Raw genomic sequence first — 13,431 nt, 5'->3', positions numbered from 1 at the left:
CCCACCACCCCCGGCCCTAGGCAACCACTAATCTACTTTCTGTCTCTATGGATCTGCCTATTCTGGAGGTTTCATGTAAAAGGAATTATGAAATATGTGGCCTTTTGTGATTGGTTTCTTTCACTTACCATAAACTTTTCAAGGTTTATTCATGTCATAGCATGTATCTGTACTTCATTCCTTTTATTACTAAATAATATTCCACTATATGGATAATACCATGTTATGTTTATCCATTTATCAATCGATAAGACGTTTGGGTTTCTCTTTTTGGCTATTATGAATGATGCTGCAATGAACATTTGTATACATAACGTCTGTTTCTTCATGTATAAAAATGAGTACCATTTCATAACGTTGTTATGAGCACTAAAAAAGTCGAAATACATAGAAGGAGCTAGTGGGGAGCAAACTAACAAATGTTAGTTAGTAAATGTGATACATTAGTGTGTGAGTCCTCATTTAACATCAGTTACCAGATTTGGCTTCCTCAGCATGCCATGCTTTCCTAATGACATCTCTGAAGATCCTCTCTCTTACTTTGCTCCTAACTTTTCCCTGAGTTATAATTTTGAAAAGTTTAATTCCTTCAGTAGACATTGAACATCTACAGTGTGTTAGACACTGTACTAGATGCTCTAGAGAGTTAAAAGAAAAGAGTAAAAAAGTATGGAGAGGTACTTTCAGTTTAAGGCTGTCTTTAGTTTGCTAATCTGTAATCTCTGATCTGCCAGTAGGGTTTATGACTTGGGGCCCCTGAACCCCACCCTCACACCAAATGTCACAGGTTTACGAATCGTTGAATCCATTCACTCTTATCAGGCTCTTATTTTGACCCATGTGTCTGTGTTTGTGAAGCTAACTGTTGTGTAAGGAAAAGGCTAAAACTAAGGTAATCATGTCTAGGTGGAGCCTTCACCGGGTGCAAGAGTAATGTCTCATTCCTACACTGTAGCTGGGGTTGGTGAATGGTGTTTATTCTAATCAAGACATAATGGTCCCGAATTTTCTCAGCAGATTTCTTCTTTTTATACAGTTGACTTTATGTTGTTTCTGAACTTAGAAAACTATTTTGTATCGGAACTGGATTCAGCAGAAGTGTCAAGTCTTTGTCTACCTGCCTCTGTTTTCTTTCTCTTGACTTTGCGGAGATGGTGATCCACGTGGTGACTCAGAATATTTTGTCCCTGCTACCATTCTCTTCCCTGTAAGAGAACAAATAGGTTTCTGTGATTTCCTCGTGTGTTTTAGCTCTGAAGTAATGTTTCCTTTTTTCCCATAATAGTATATACTTAGCATAACAGAGTGATGTTACTACCTCATTCTTCTCTCTGCCTTTGATTCAGATAAAATGCATTAGCAGTTTGAAGGATTGTGCTTGAAATATGAGTGCCTCCAGTGCCTGCTATAGGACTATGAAAGAAGTTTGAATTCTATTATTTAATGTCCATTTCAGGAATTCATCTTGAATATGAACAGAGCAGTATACAGTACCCTATATACCCATTAAGACAGCCCAAATAGCTTATTTGGGGCCCAGCTTATAGTACACCAGTTTTGCACTACCCTATGATAGCAGTGTGTTTCCATATACACAAGTTTTTACTGTTTGCTCTATTTTAAATATTTACTGTAGTGCAAGTCACATCTTGTAAACTTGCCCAATATGGGGGATTCCCATTTTATTTGTAAAACACTTTTTGGTGAATGGCTGCAAAAATGTTAACTCATAGATCCACATTGCCAGGTACATGTAGATAGAAGCTAAAACGAGAGTAGTAGAAACTCTAAAGATGAGCTGGAAGAAGATGAACTATGAAACTTTCTTATGAACGCTCTTTTTAAGGCTATAAGGAATAAAATGAGTTAGTAAATAAAAGATGTTGGCTTTGCATTCCCTTGTCAGATTGTGGTCGCCTTCAGTGTAACAACAGTATGATCACAAAGGGGTTTCCCTGCTTTGGGGTTACTACTTACGGGGCGTCCCTGTGCATTTCCACTTTTCAACAACAGCTAGTGGAAGGGGGGTTGCTTAACGAAGGGTTTTGGGAGAACAGATCTCTGAGCATTGGACTCAACCTTTAACTAAACTCAGTACCTTTGTATGATTTTTAAATGCTTCTCCTTGCCTCCTCACTTCTTCTTACCCAGGCCTTTCCGATGCTAGGTTCCATATTCCCATTTGCAATGAGCTTGTCTCTCTTGCTTTCTTTCTCTACTTTTTCTCCATAAAATGCCTCTGTGGTCAGACAAGGAACCACAAGGAGGAATCCTGGGAAGAGGCCGCATGGCTCCTTAGGGGAGATTAATTATTCGGCTCTGCTGCTGTCTTCCCAGCCAGCATGCTCATGGAGAAACCTCTTAAGGCGAATAGTCTCCCAGCAAGTCAGGGAACTGGTATAGTCACCTGGAGGAAACTCCTACTAATTAAGCTATGTGCTTGAGCTTAATTCAGTTTGTCTAATATATAAGATGTATTTGAGGTCAGATATTGATGTTTAAAGTCTTTTAATTATTTCAAAATGTTTATAGATGTCTTAGGACTATTTTTTGTTGTAAGTAATAAAACCCAACTCAAACTGGGTAAGCACAAAAGCAACATTACTGGCTCACGTAAGTAATAAATCCAAGGGTAGGTTGGGCATAAGTGGGTCCAGGTGCTTAAATGATGTCATCCGGAATCTCTTGCCTATCATCTCTCTGCTCTGGCTCTCTTCGGTGTTGGCTGCATTCCATGGTGGGCTCTACAGTGGTGGCAGAGATGGCCACCAGCAGCTGCAGGCTAATCTGTTGCCAGTTTGGTAATCCCAGAATAAAGAGAGCTCTACTTTCCCAGAAGATCTAGTAAAATTCCTGGGACCAATTCTCATGGTCCTGTCCATCCCTAAATCAGTCATTGTCACTCTGTCCAGGGTAGGTTACCTGCCATCCTGCGCATGTACCCCACGAATATATTGCCTGAGTGTATGGGGTAGGAGTGGTTCCTCAACAAGAAATGAGGATATGGTTTCCAGAAGAGAGAATGGATGTTGGAAAGGTAGACATCACAGGTGTCTACTGTAATAGGATGTAGAATGAATTTACTTTGATGTTGATATATAAAGTTTCACATAGTGTTTGTAGAATTAATTTGGAATTAATACATAGCCATATATCACTGCTTGTAGTTTTACATGTCAGTCGTCTCTCCCCCCAACTGGATATGAAGCTCTTAAAAACGGTACCCGTCTTAGATCTGTTGGAATCTCTAAAACCAAGTACAGTGCCTGCACAGTACAGTGCCCATACTGATAAGTGTTTACAGGTACTGCTGAAATGGCGATTTCCTTCTAGCAGCAGGTTCATTATTGTTAGTGGCAAATACTTCTGGAATTACACCATTCAGTGCTGGTTGAGAATAAGTGCACACACACTCCTTATTTAATGAGCAAAAGGAGAATACCCTGGCCAGTATCCAGTAGTGTAGGGTTAGTGGGAGGTGTGAACATAAATTTGGTGCATGCGAGCTGTAGCCAAAGAATGTGCTTCGTGGACTATAGAGGAAGAGATTAGAGATTTTTTAAAAATTCTTCTCAATTCTGAAGACTGCCTGTAGTTCGAATAAAATTTTGTTTAGCACCCTTCAGCAGCTATGCCAGACATCTCACAGATCTTGAACTATTTGATGTCCAAACATTCAAGAGTATGAAAAAAAGTGACAGGAAAAAAATCCTTATAGAACTTCCTGTGACAGGTCAGAGTTTAATCACAGCAAGTAATGCAGATTTCCCTTTTATTATAACCACAATAGAAAGGCAGGGCTTGTGTTTACAGAGCATGTTGTTTGGGAGACCTTTGTAAATTGTAATCTTTGGAAATCCCAAACCTTATTGGATGTAATCCCATCCATTAGATGAAGACAACTTGCCTATGCAATAGATCCAGAATAGCAAGTTAAATGGAGAACATGAACAGGAAGCAGTCATTCTGAATTACAATGGGTAGGATGCAGAGTTAATTCATGGAGATATTTTGTTATGAGATAATTACATCACTAGGACAGCTGGAAAGCTGAGTGCTGTGCTGGACCGCAGTGCTTGCTCTCTGCCCTGCAGCTGGGGGGTCAGGACAATAGAGACAGGGAGAGGACTTATTTTATGGGATAGTTAGGGGCTTGGCTGACTTAATTGTGAAATGATAATGACCTATCTGCCTTTTTTGGATTTTGTTTTGCGCAGCTAAACTGGATTCGTAGACTCAGTGAATGCTGAGAACCACTTTTCACTTCTACTTTTTGAACATTCACTTGGATCGCGTTAAGCTAAGCTCTAATGGATAAATTTTGAATGGTAGTTTTCATTTCCTCTAAAAGTCATCTGAGATATTTTTGTTCATCCTCAACACAATGTGATTATACTTCTCTTATGGAACTGTAGTTATGCAGTCACTGAAATGGTATTTTTGTCAGTTTACTGAATAGCAAAAAAAAATAAAATGGTTTTGGAAAGCTTTAAGATGTTGGTCGACACAAGGAATCAAACAGTTGAAGTTATTTCCCAGGGTTTATTTTCAAATGTTCAGACCTGTCTGGCTCTTTTGTTTTGCAAGTTACAGAGGTTATAGGTAGCTTGACCACATTCCTCATTGATTTATATATTACGGATTGTTAACCTCCTGCCAAACACCAGGGGTTTCATTCAATTCTTGTTTAGTTCAGTTGCTTTATGTGAGACTTATTGGTTTTATACAGCATCTATCTTCTCTTTATTGCCCACTGAAGTGATTATTATTTGCTTTGGGATGATTCCAGATAGAGTCATTGTAGACAAGAAAGCATCAAAAATATTATGTTCTAAAATTCCTAAGATTAGTATTTATAGCTGTTGATTGAAAATGCATTTTCTACCCATTATGACTAATATAATTTAATTTTACTATTATAATGTTTACTAAGCAATTAAGTCAGACTAAATTTCATGTTTTAGTATAGAGTAATATTTCCCAAAATGTCTTCTGTGCGGTACTGGGTCTATTGGATGCTGATGGCCAGCATTGGAGCCCAAAACCTACAGGTTCTTCTAGGACTTTTACTTCCCTCAATGTCACTTTTGAATTTCTAAGGAGACGGTAATAGGCTCCATTTTCCAAATAAAATTAATAACAGCACCTTAAAAAAATAAAAAGCATTATCTCCTTAAACCAGCATGAGCCGCTTCTACTAAACACCATTCTTTTTGTAGCCTAGAAGAATATATAATTATATACACTAAAATTTATACAAGAATATTCTACTCTGTGTCTCTTTAAATGTGTGTCTTTAAAAATCCACTTAAAAAAATTGCCAATTAAAATTAGTGCCTTTTCTCCATGGCTTATCATTTGGGGCAATTAACAGGGGCTCCAGGGAGCTCACCTTTGCATATCTCAGGTGTGGAGTCCAGGTGCTGCAGGCAGCAACAGTGACTCTTAATAAATTGAAGAGAGTGATATGAGTGATATAACTTTGAGAAAAATAACTTGGGTGGGTTAGATGTTATGCTTGCATTGTGTCATACAGAGTGTTTGAAAATGGTTTCGGTGAGATGAAGCAACATAGCATGCTGCCAGGGCTGTTAGGTAACTAACAACGGTTTGGGAGCAAGTGACCCTTCGGTTTAGCAGTGTTTTATGATCACTTCATTCTCCAGCTATGTCCCTGTCAAAAATTTTTTTTCTTTTGGAAATTACTAAAACGTCTTATGTATTACAAACCATAAGTGTAGTAAGAACTGGAGTTACTAGTTCTTTACTGACTGGAGGCAGTGATAAACAATGTATTTTTTTATTAAGGAAATGTATTACTTATAATAGAAAACATTTTGAAAGTAATGTTTAAGAAGCACAGCTGTAATGATGCAGTTCCCATGTTTGTATTTGATTTTAGTACAGGCCATTTTTGGTTCATTACTGTTTCATTTTATCACGAAAATAGAAGCTCCAGATATAAAGAAGCTTGGTAATTGTGGAACTCCTTTTTCTTCTTCAAAAGGAAGAAAAAATATTCCATTGTATATATTTGCCACATCTTCTTTATCCATTCATCTGTCAGTGGACACTTAGGTTGCTTCCATGTCCTGGCTATTGTAAATAGTGCTGCAGTGAACATTGTGGTACATGACTCTTTTTGAATTATGGTTTTCTCAGGATATATGCCCAGTAGTGGGATTGCTGGGTCATATGGTAGTTCTATTTTTAGTTATTTAAGGAACCTCCATACTGTTCTCCATAGTGGCTGTATCAGTTTACATTCCCACCAACGGTGCAAGAGGGTTCCCTTTTCTCCACACCCTCTCCAGCATTTATTGTTTGTAGATTTTTTGTTGATGGCCATTCTGACCCGTGTGAGGTGATACCTCATTGTAGTTTTGATTTGCATTTCTCTAATGATCAGTGATGTTGAGCTCAGCCATAAAAAGAAACGAAATTGAGTTATTTGTAGTGAGGTAGATGGACCTAGAGTCTGTCATACAGAGTGAAGTAAGTCAGAAAGAGAAAAACAAATACCGTATGCTAACACATATACATGGAATCTAAAAAAAAAAAATGGTTCTGATGAACCTAGGGGCAGGACAGGAATAAAGACACAGACGTAGAGAATGGACTTGAGGACATGGGGAGGGGGAAGGGTAAGCTGGGATGAAGTGAGAGAGTGGCATGGACATATATACACTACCAAATGTAAAATAGTTAGCTAGTGGGAAGCAGCCGCATAGCACAGGGAGATCAGCTCAGTGCTTTGTGACCACCTAGAGGGGTGGGTTAAGGAGGGTGGGAGGGAGATACAAGAGGGAGGGGATATGGGGATATACGTATGCATATAGCTGATTCACTTTGTTATACAGCAGAAACTAACACAACACTGTAAAGCAATTATACTCCAATAAAGATGTTAAAAAAAAAAAGGAAGAAAAGAGTAAAGATGTCAAAGTATGCGGGTTTAATGGAAAGAAGATGGTTCAAAGGAGCCTATGAATAAATGGTAGTTACCTCGAATTACCAAATTTTGAAAGACTTGTTTTCATAAACTTCCCAGGTTTCAGATACATGCATGATAGCAATCATATTTTTCACAGTACGGCATGCATATGATTTATGGCATTATTTTTAATAAATTTGTTAATTAGGAGTTTTACTTTGTCAGAATAATTTTTCAGAATAAGTCACATTAGTGATACTCGAAGACTTTAGAAATTTAGAAAAAGTTAAGTTTATAAATAGATAATTAAAACTTAGAAGTCAGAATATTTGGAAGTAGACAAACGTAAGGAAGAAATTCTGTTGATCTTAATTGATTTTAATGGCGTTGTAGAACTCACCCCAGGCTGCCCAAAATTAAAAAGGAGTTTGGACCTGGCTATAAAGTATGTGTGATTGTTGGTGGTGTTCACCCCATCTGATTTAACTTAATTATGGTGTTCTTTAGTTTCTTTTAAACTTTATTTATTTATTTATTTATTTATTTATTTTTGGCTGTGTTGGGTCTTCGTTTCTGCGTGAGGGCTTTCTCTAGTTGCGGCAAGCGGGGGCCACTCTTCATCGCGGTGCGCGGGCCTCTCATCATCACGGCCTCTCCCATTGCGGCCTCTCCCATTGCGGAGCACAGGCTCCAGACGCGCAGGCTCAGTAATTGTGGCTCACGGGCCTAGTTGCTCTGCGGCATGTGGGATCCTCCCAGACCAGGGCTCGAACCCGCATCCCCTGCATTAGCAGGCAGATTCTCAACCACTGCGCCACCAGGGAAGCCCTAAACTTTACTTTAGATTAACACTGAAGTACCAAAGGTTATGGAGCCCATTTAGCCCAGAAATGCAGTAGAGTGGCATGGTGAACCAGCTAGGCATTAAAAATTTAAGAGGTAATGTACAAAGTGGATAACTGAGAGTCAACCCTGCATTTCAGTAACTGGGTTATATGCACATTTATAGTTAGTTTCTTTGAAGAAGGTGTTGTTTCATTTTAAAAAATGAAAGAAAGTAATATGAATAGCACTTTTATTAGCCTTTTCTTAGTATTTATATTACATTCTTGTCAAGAAATTTATTTATAGCTTGTTTATGGGTGGTGTGTTTAGTTCTTTAAATGTTTGGTGAGCATCTCATGTGCCAGGTAGTATCCTTTGTCTGTTGAAGCTAACGGAAATTCTGTCCTTTGGCTTGAAAATTCTTTTGGCTACTGAAGGCTTTGTTCTTAAAACTTAAATTTTGAATTAGTTGTAGGATTTTATGGAAGGAATTGAATTCTCCCATCCAAACATAATTACAAAGTTTGTCAATCTGCCTTTATCATCTAAGGGCAATATAGTTTACCAATGCAATTTCTGCCCCCCTGCAAAAGTAAAAATTTCACAGTTTTTATTAGCATGATATTTGGAATTTTGAAACTAAGAATTCATGCCCATTCTAGGGAAATGATTTGATTCACCAGGATGAGAAGGCTTTCTTAGAAATAAACCAAATTTCTCCATATTCCATTATAGTTATTTTCATAGGCATAAGACCTTAAATTCCAGGAAAATCTAAATTACAGAGTCCAGCATCTCCAAAAAATGCTCAGTCTGTCTCTTTAATAATTCTTTACCATCTTAACCATTTTTTTTTCAAATTTTTATTTATTCATTTATTTATTCATTCATTTATGGCTGTGTTGGGTCTTCGTTTCTGTGCGAGGGCTTTCTCTAGTTGTGGCAAGTGGGGGCCACTCTTCATCACGGTGCGCGGGCCTCTCACTGTAGCGGCCTCTCTTGTTGCGGAGCACAGGCTCCAGACGCGCAGGCTCAGTAATTGTGGCTCACGGGCGTAGTTGCTCCGCGGCATGTGGGATCTTCCCAGACCAGGGCTCGAACCCGTGTCCCCTGCATTGGCAGGCAGATTCTCAACCACTGCGCCACCAGGGAAGCCCTCTTTAATAATTCTTGACCTGTGAGCTAAGAACCGTATTTTTCCTAGAGGCTGCAGTTTTTGAAACTATCTCTATCAGCAAGTTCTACCTAAGATCTTAACTAAGGAGCTCTCCAAGCAGACATTCTCATGTTGCAGCCGTGTTGATTTCTCTTTGCCACTGTGGATTTTGTCACCACTTAACTAAGTGCTCCGCCCCTGAACTTTCATATCGATATTCAAGTATCAGATCCTATTAGGTATCCTTACATATTATCACAAGGAATGATCAAACCTGTCCTTTTTTTCCCCCTAATTACATGATCAAATTGAGGGATATGTGTAAGACTTACAGGTTACTTCTTTGCTTATTACCACCTACTTAATACCTCCTTTTTTTTTTCCTTTTAGGTTGTTTGATGTGTGCACAGTGTCACGAACAGACAGAGAAACCAAACTAACATTAGTGTTTGAACATGTTGATCAAGACTTGACCACTTATTTGGATAAAGTTCCAGAGCCTGGAGTGCCCACTGAAACCATAAAGGTACTAAGAATCATCTCTCTGCCTGGTCAAACAGTCACACTGTTACATAAACAATGGCACTCTTTCCTTATGAAAATTGCCAAAATTAGAGCCTTTGGAACTCAATATATAGTTAAATATATCTAGTATGACTAAGTGGGATGTTTAAAGAATGGGGTATATTCTAGTTCACTAATTTTAGGGCTCAGTGGAAAAAAAACCCTTTAGCTCTAATACATACTAAAATTACTGGAAAATATCTATTTGTACATTATCTGGCCCTAAGCTTAGAAAGTATAGTGTAGTAAGTATAGCTCAGCCTTTTTCTGATCGTTTGTGGATTCTAAGGGTTATAATTTAAAACATCATTCATGAGTATATTGAATATTGTAATTGTTTACTGGTCCTAGGACATACCTATGCTATGTAAATCTGAAATATTGATTGTTAGGCCCTTCTTTCTCCATTTTCTTCTCATTCATAAAACATTTATAGGAAGCCTAAGTGTCAAGTACCATCCCAAACTCTTGGGATTCAAAGATGACTTAAGACTCCTTGGAGGTCAGCAAGCTAGATGCAGTGTATTGACTAGAGGTCCTTTCTTCCTTTAAGTCTAATGGGAAGAGCTACTTATAAAGCTTTGTTGGTCTTACTTTGTGCTGCTTAATTGAACTTCCCAGTCGATCTTGTAGATCTGTGCATATCATGGGCAGGTTTTCACAAAGATCTGTTTGTTTTTGTGAATTAGGTGAAACAGACTCCTTACCTTATCATTCATTGTGTAGAAATGAGTTCTAGAGTTCAGCATCATTTTAGATAGGAGTTAATAGCTGAAAACAGTTTATCTTCTGAACAGAGTAAGAAATGTCTTTTAGTGATAGCTAGGTGGTGTTCCCAGATACTGATACATTTAGAACTTGATGTATTGAATGATTTATTTCTTTGGTTTTAGACTAATGTAGAATTTATTTTCTCCTATCTGCCTTTCATAAAAGAATATGGTGCTCAGGAATGGTCTCATTGCTTCCTGAGCAGTTTCAAAGACAGTAAGGCCCTTTAAACATAGGTATTCCTAATTACCTGTTCTTGGTCCTTTTCTCTTCTATCTCTGCATCCCTCTTTTCACTCAAATTCTATTCCAATCCTGTGGCTTCAGTTCTCTCCTTTATGAGTTTGTCCAAAATACCATGTTCAGCATGCAGGGCGGAGTATAGCCCTGTTTTGTGTACTCTGCTTTCTGGCCAGATTGGGCTAATCCCCATCCTCTTACTGTGGCTCGTAATTTCCTACCTCCGTGGGCTTCCTTCTCATTGCCATTTCTTTGCTCCCGCCACCAATAACTCTCTGCTTACATTTTTCAAGGCCCACCCCAGATATCATTTGAGCAAACTTTATAGCTGGATGTAATCTCATTTGTCTTATAGCTTGTTCTACATCTCTGTCCCTCTTTATCATATTTTCTTTCTTTTTTTTTTTAAATAATTTTTTTTTAGACTTTTTAATTATTTATTAATTATTTATTTATTTATTTATTTATGGCTGTGTTGGGTCTTTGTTTCTGTGCGAGGGCTTTCTCTAGCTGCGGCAAGTGGGGGCCACTCTTCATCGCGGTGCGCGGGCCTCTCACTATCGTGGCCTCTCTTGTTGCGGAGCACAGGCTCCAGACGCGCAGGCTCAGTAGTTGTGGCTCACGGGCCCAGTTGCTCCGCGGCACGTGGGATCTTCCCAGACCAGGGCTCGAACCCGTGTCCCCTGCATTGGCAGGCAGATTCTCAACCACTGCACCACCAGGGAAGCCCTCTTTATCATATTTTCTACATTTAATTGTCATTATTTGTGTCCATGTCTTACCTATTCATTCATCTTTGTATCCTGACAGTCCCTACTCAGTGATTTATACACATAGGTACTCAATAAGTAAGACACATTGCCAACCTTTCTTCAGATATAATTAATTGAAAATTGTTTTTTAAATGACTTCCAACAGCTTAAACACAGACTGTCAAAATAAGCATTAGCTTCTTCTAATCTATTTCTAAGTTCAAAAATTTCATTTGGGGGAGGTCATTTTTTTTTGGGCAGCGAGACAAGGTAACCATATATTTATACCCTACATTGCCACCTACATAGATCTTTCGAGCTTCACATTAAATTCTCCTAGGACATTAGAGGCTGCTGAGTGGAATCATTTGCAAAACTATGTGTAGCTAAAATGACTGATAAACCAGAGTGATGTGCTTAAACTAAGGCTTGATCGGGCAAGAGTAGAAAATGAAGCGGGGTGGGGGAAATTCCCAAGGGTGGGAGTAGAGAGGTAAGCAGGATTCAGAGAGGAGCAGGCAAAAAGGTGGTCACTAAGGTGAGATGAAGGAGAGTAGCCGGGGGATGGCCAAGCCAAGGTTGGGGAGCGGGGGATTGATGCTTATCAACAGAAGCTTTTGACAAGGTAACTTGTTAAAATTATTTCTGAGTTCTTCATCTCTCCAGGGAAAGGGAGTGTCACTTCATTCTGTGTTGAACAGGAGATTCTCCTGAAGGCTGTTAAATTTCTTCAGCCATCAGGGGCAACAGCCCCACAGAGGTAGAGGTGGGTGCAAGGGCTGTGGTTATTTAAGGTTTGTGGTTAATGGTGTTTTGATGTTTCGTAGTAAAATAAAACTATGGTCAACTGAAATATTTCAGGCGATTAATTTGTATGTTAATGGCTCATTGAACATCTTTTGCTAACTTAAAAGCTAGTCGCAAGACCCTTTTCGTCTTCACCCTTAATTGTTTTTTTAATTGAAGTCTGGTTGATTTACAATGTTGTTTTTAGTTTTTGGTATACAGTGAAGTGGTTCAGTTATACATATACATATATTCTTTTTCAGATTCTTTCCCATTATAGTTTATTACAAGATATTTTTTTTAAACATCTTTATTGAAGTATAATTGCCTTACAATAGTGTGTTAGCTTCTGCTTTATAACAAAGTGAATCAGTTATACATATACAATATGTTCCCATTTCTCTTCCCTCTTGCATCTCCCTCCCTCCCACCCTCCCCATCCCACCCCTCTAGGTGGTCACAAAGCACCGAGCTGATCTCCCTGAATTACAAGATATTGAATATAGTTCCCTGTGCTATACAGTAGGACCTTGTTGTTTATCTATTTTATATATAGTAGTTTGTATCTGCTAATCCCAAACCTAATTTATTCCCCCCCCACCCCTTTCCCCTTGGGTAACCATAAGTTTTCTATGTCTATGAGTCTGTTTCTGTTTTGTAAATAAGTTCATTTGTATCATTTTTTTTAGATTCCACATATAAGTGATATCATATGATATTGGTCTTTGTCTGTCTGACTTCACTTAGTATAATAATCTCTAGGTCCATCCATGTTGCTGCAAATGGCAGTAGTTCATTCTTTTTTATGGCTGAGTAATATTCCATTGTATATATATACCACATATTCTTTATCCATTCATCTGTCAAAGGACATTTAGGTTGCTTCCATGTCTTGGCTATTGTAAATAGTGCTGCCATGAACACTGGGGTGCATGTATCTTTTCAAATTAGAGTTTTCTCCAGATATATGCCCATTCATCCTTAATTTTTAAAAATTTTCTGAAATGTGCTGATCTACTTTTCTTCCTTATTAAGTATAAGGGGTTGTGTTTTTTTTTAGAATTTGTGTTTGAGGTTCTTTAAGGTCATCATTAAAAACATGAGTAATCATTTAAAAGCACCATAATACTATCAAATGGATAGTTTTAAGCTGAATATGTGATTGACATAAATTTATTTTTAATGAACACTTTTATCTTTTGTTTCTAAGTTGACATCTTTTTAAGCACTGGTATGAAGGATAAACAGCTGCTCAGTAGGAAGTTCCAGCTAGTTGAGGTTCTGGTTAATTGAATTTTTCAAGCACACAGCCAGAGAACAGAAATATTTTGTTGTTGTATAGCTCATTTATGAGAAGTCTCAATAACTATATCAAGTGAATATTGTTATTATGAGGAACCTATT

The 13,431-nt window shown here is 38.2% G+C and overlaps 1 protein-coding gene across 6 annotated transcripts in view; it reads left to right on the top strand.

Moving 5' to 3' along the window:
- The window catches only part of CDK6 (cyclin dependent kinase 6), a 237,502-nt gene that overhangs the window by 55,456 nt on the left and 168,615 nt on the right, over positions 1-13,431 (top strand). For 5 of the 6 annotated variants that reach the window (XM_057550528.1, XM_057550529.1, XM_007195774.3 and 2 more), the window contains exon 3: positions 9,306-9,441. The exons of the other annotated variant lie outside the window; for it this stretch is intronic. In XM_057550528.1, the coding sequence (XP_057406511.1) occupies positions 9,306-9,441 (136 nt within the window). The remainder of the gene's footprint in view (positions 1-9,305; positions 9,442-13,431) is intronic. 6 annotated transcript variants of the gene reach the window in all.

Source organism: Balaenoptera acutorostrata, chromosome 7, assembly GCF_949987535.1.
Source record: "Balaenoptera acutorostrata chromosome 7, mBalAcu1.1, whole genome shotgun sequence".
Classification (NCBI taxonomy): Eukaryota; Metazoa; Chordata; class Mammalia; order Artiodactyla; family Balaenopteridae; genus Balaenoptera; species Balaenoptera acutorostrata.
This window is presented reverse-complemented; position numbering and strand designations above follow the sequence as displayed.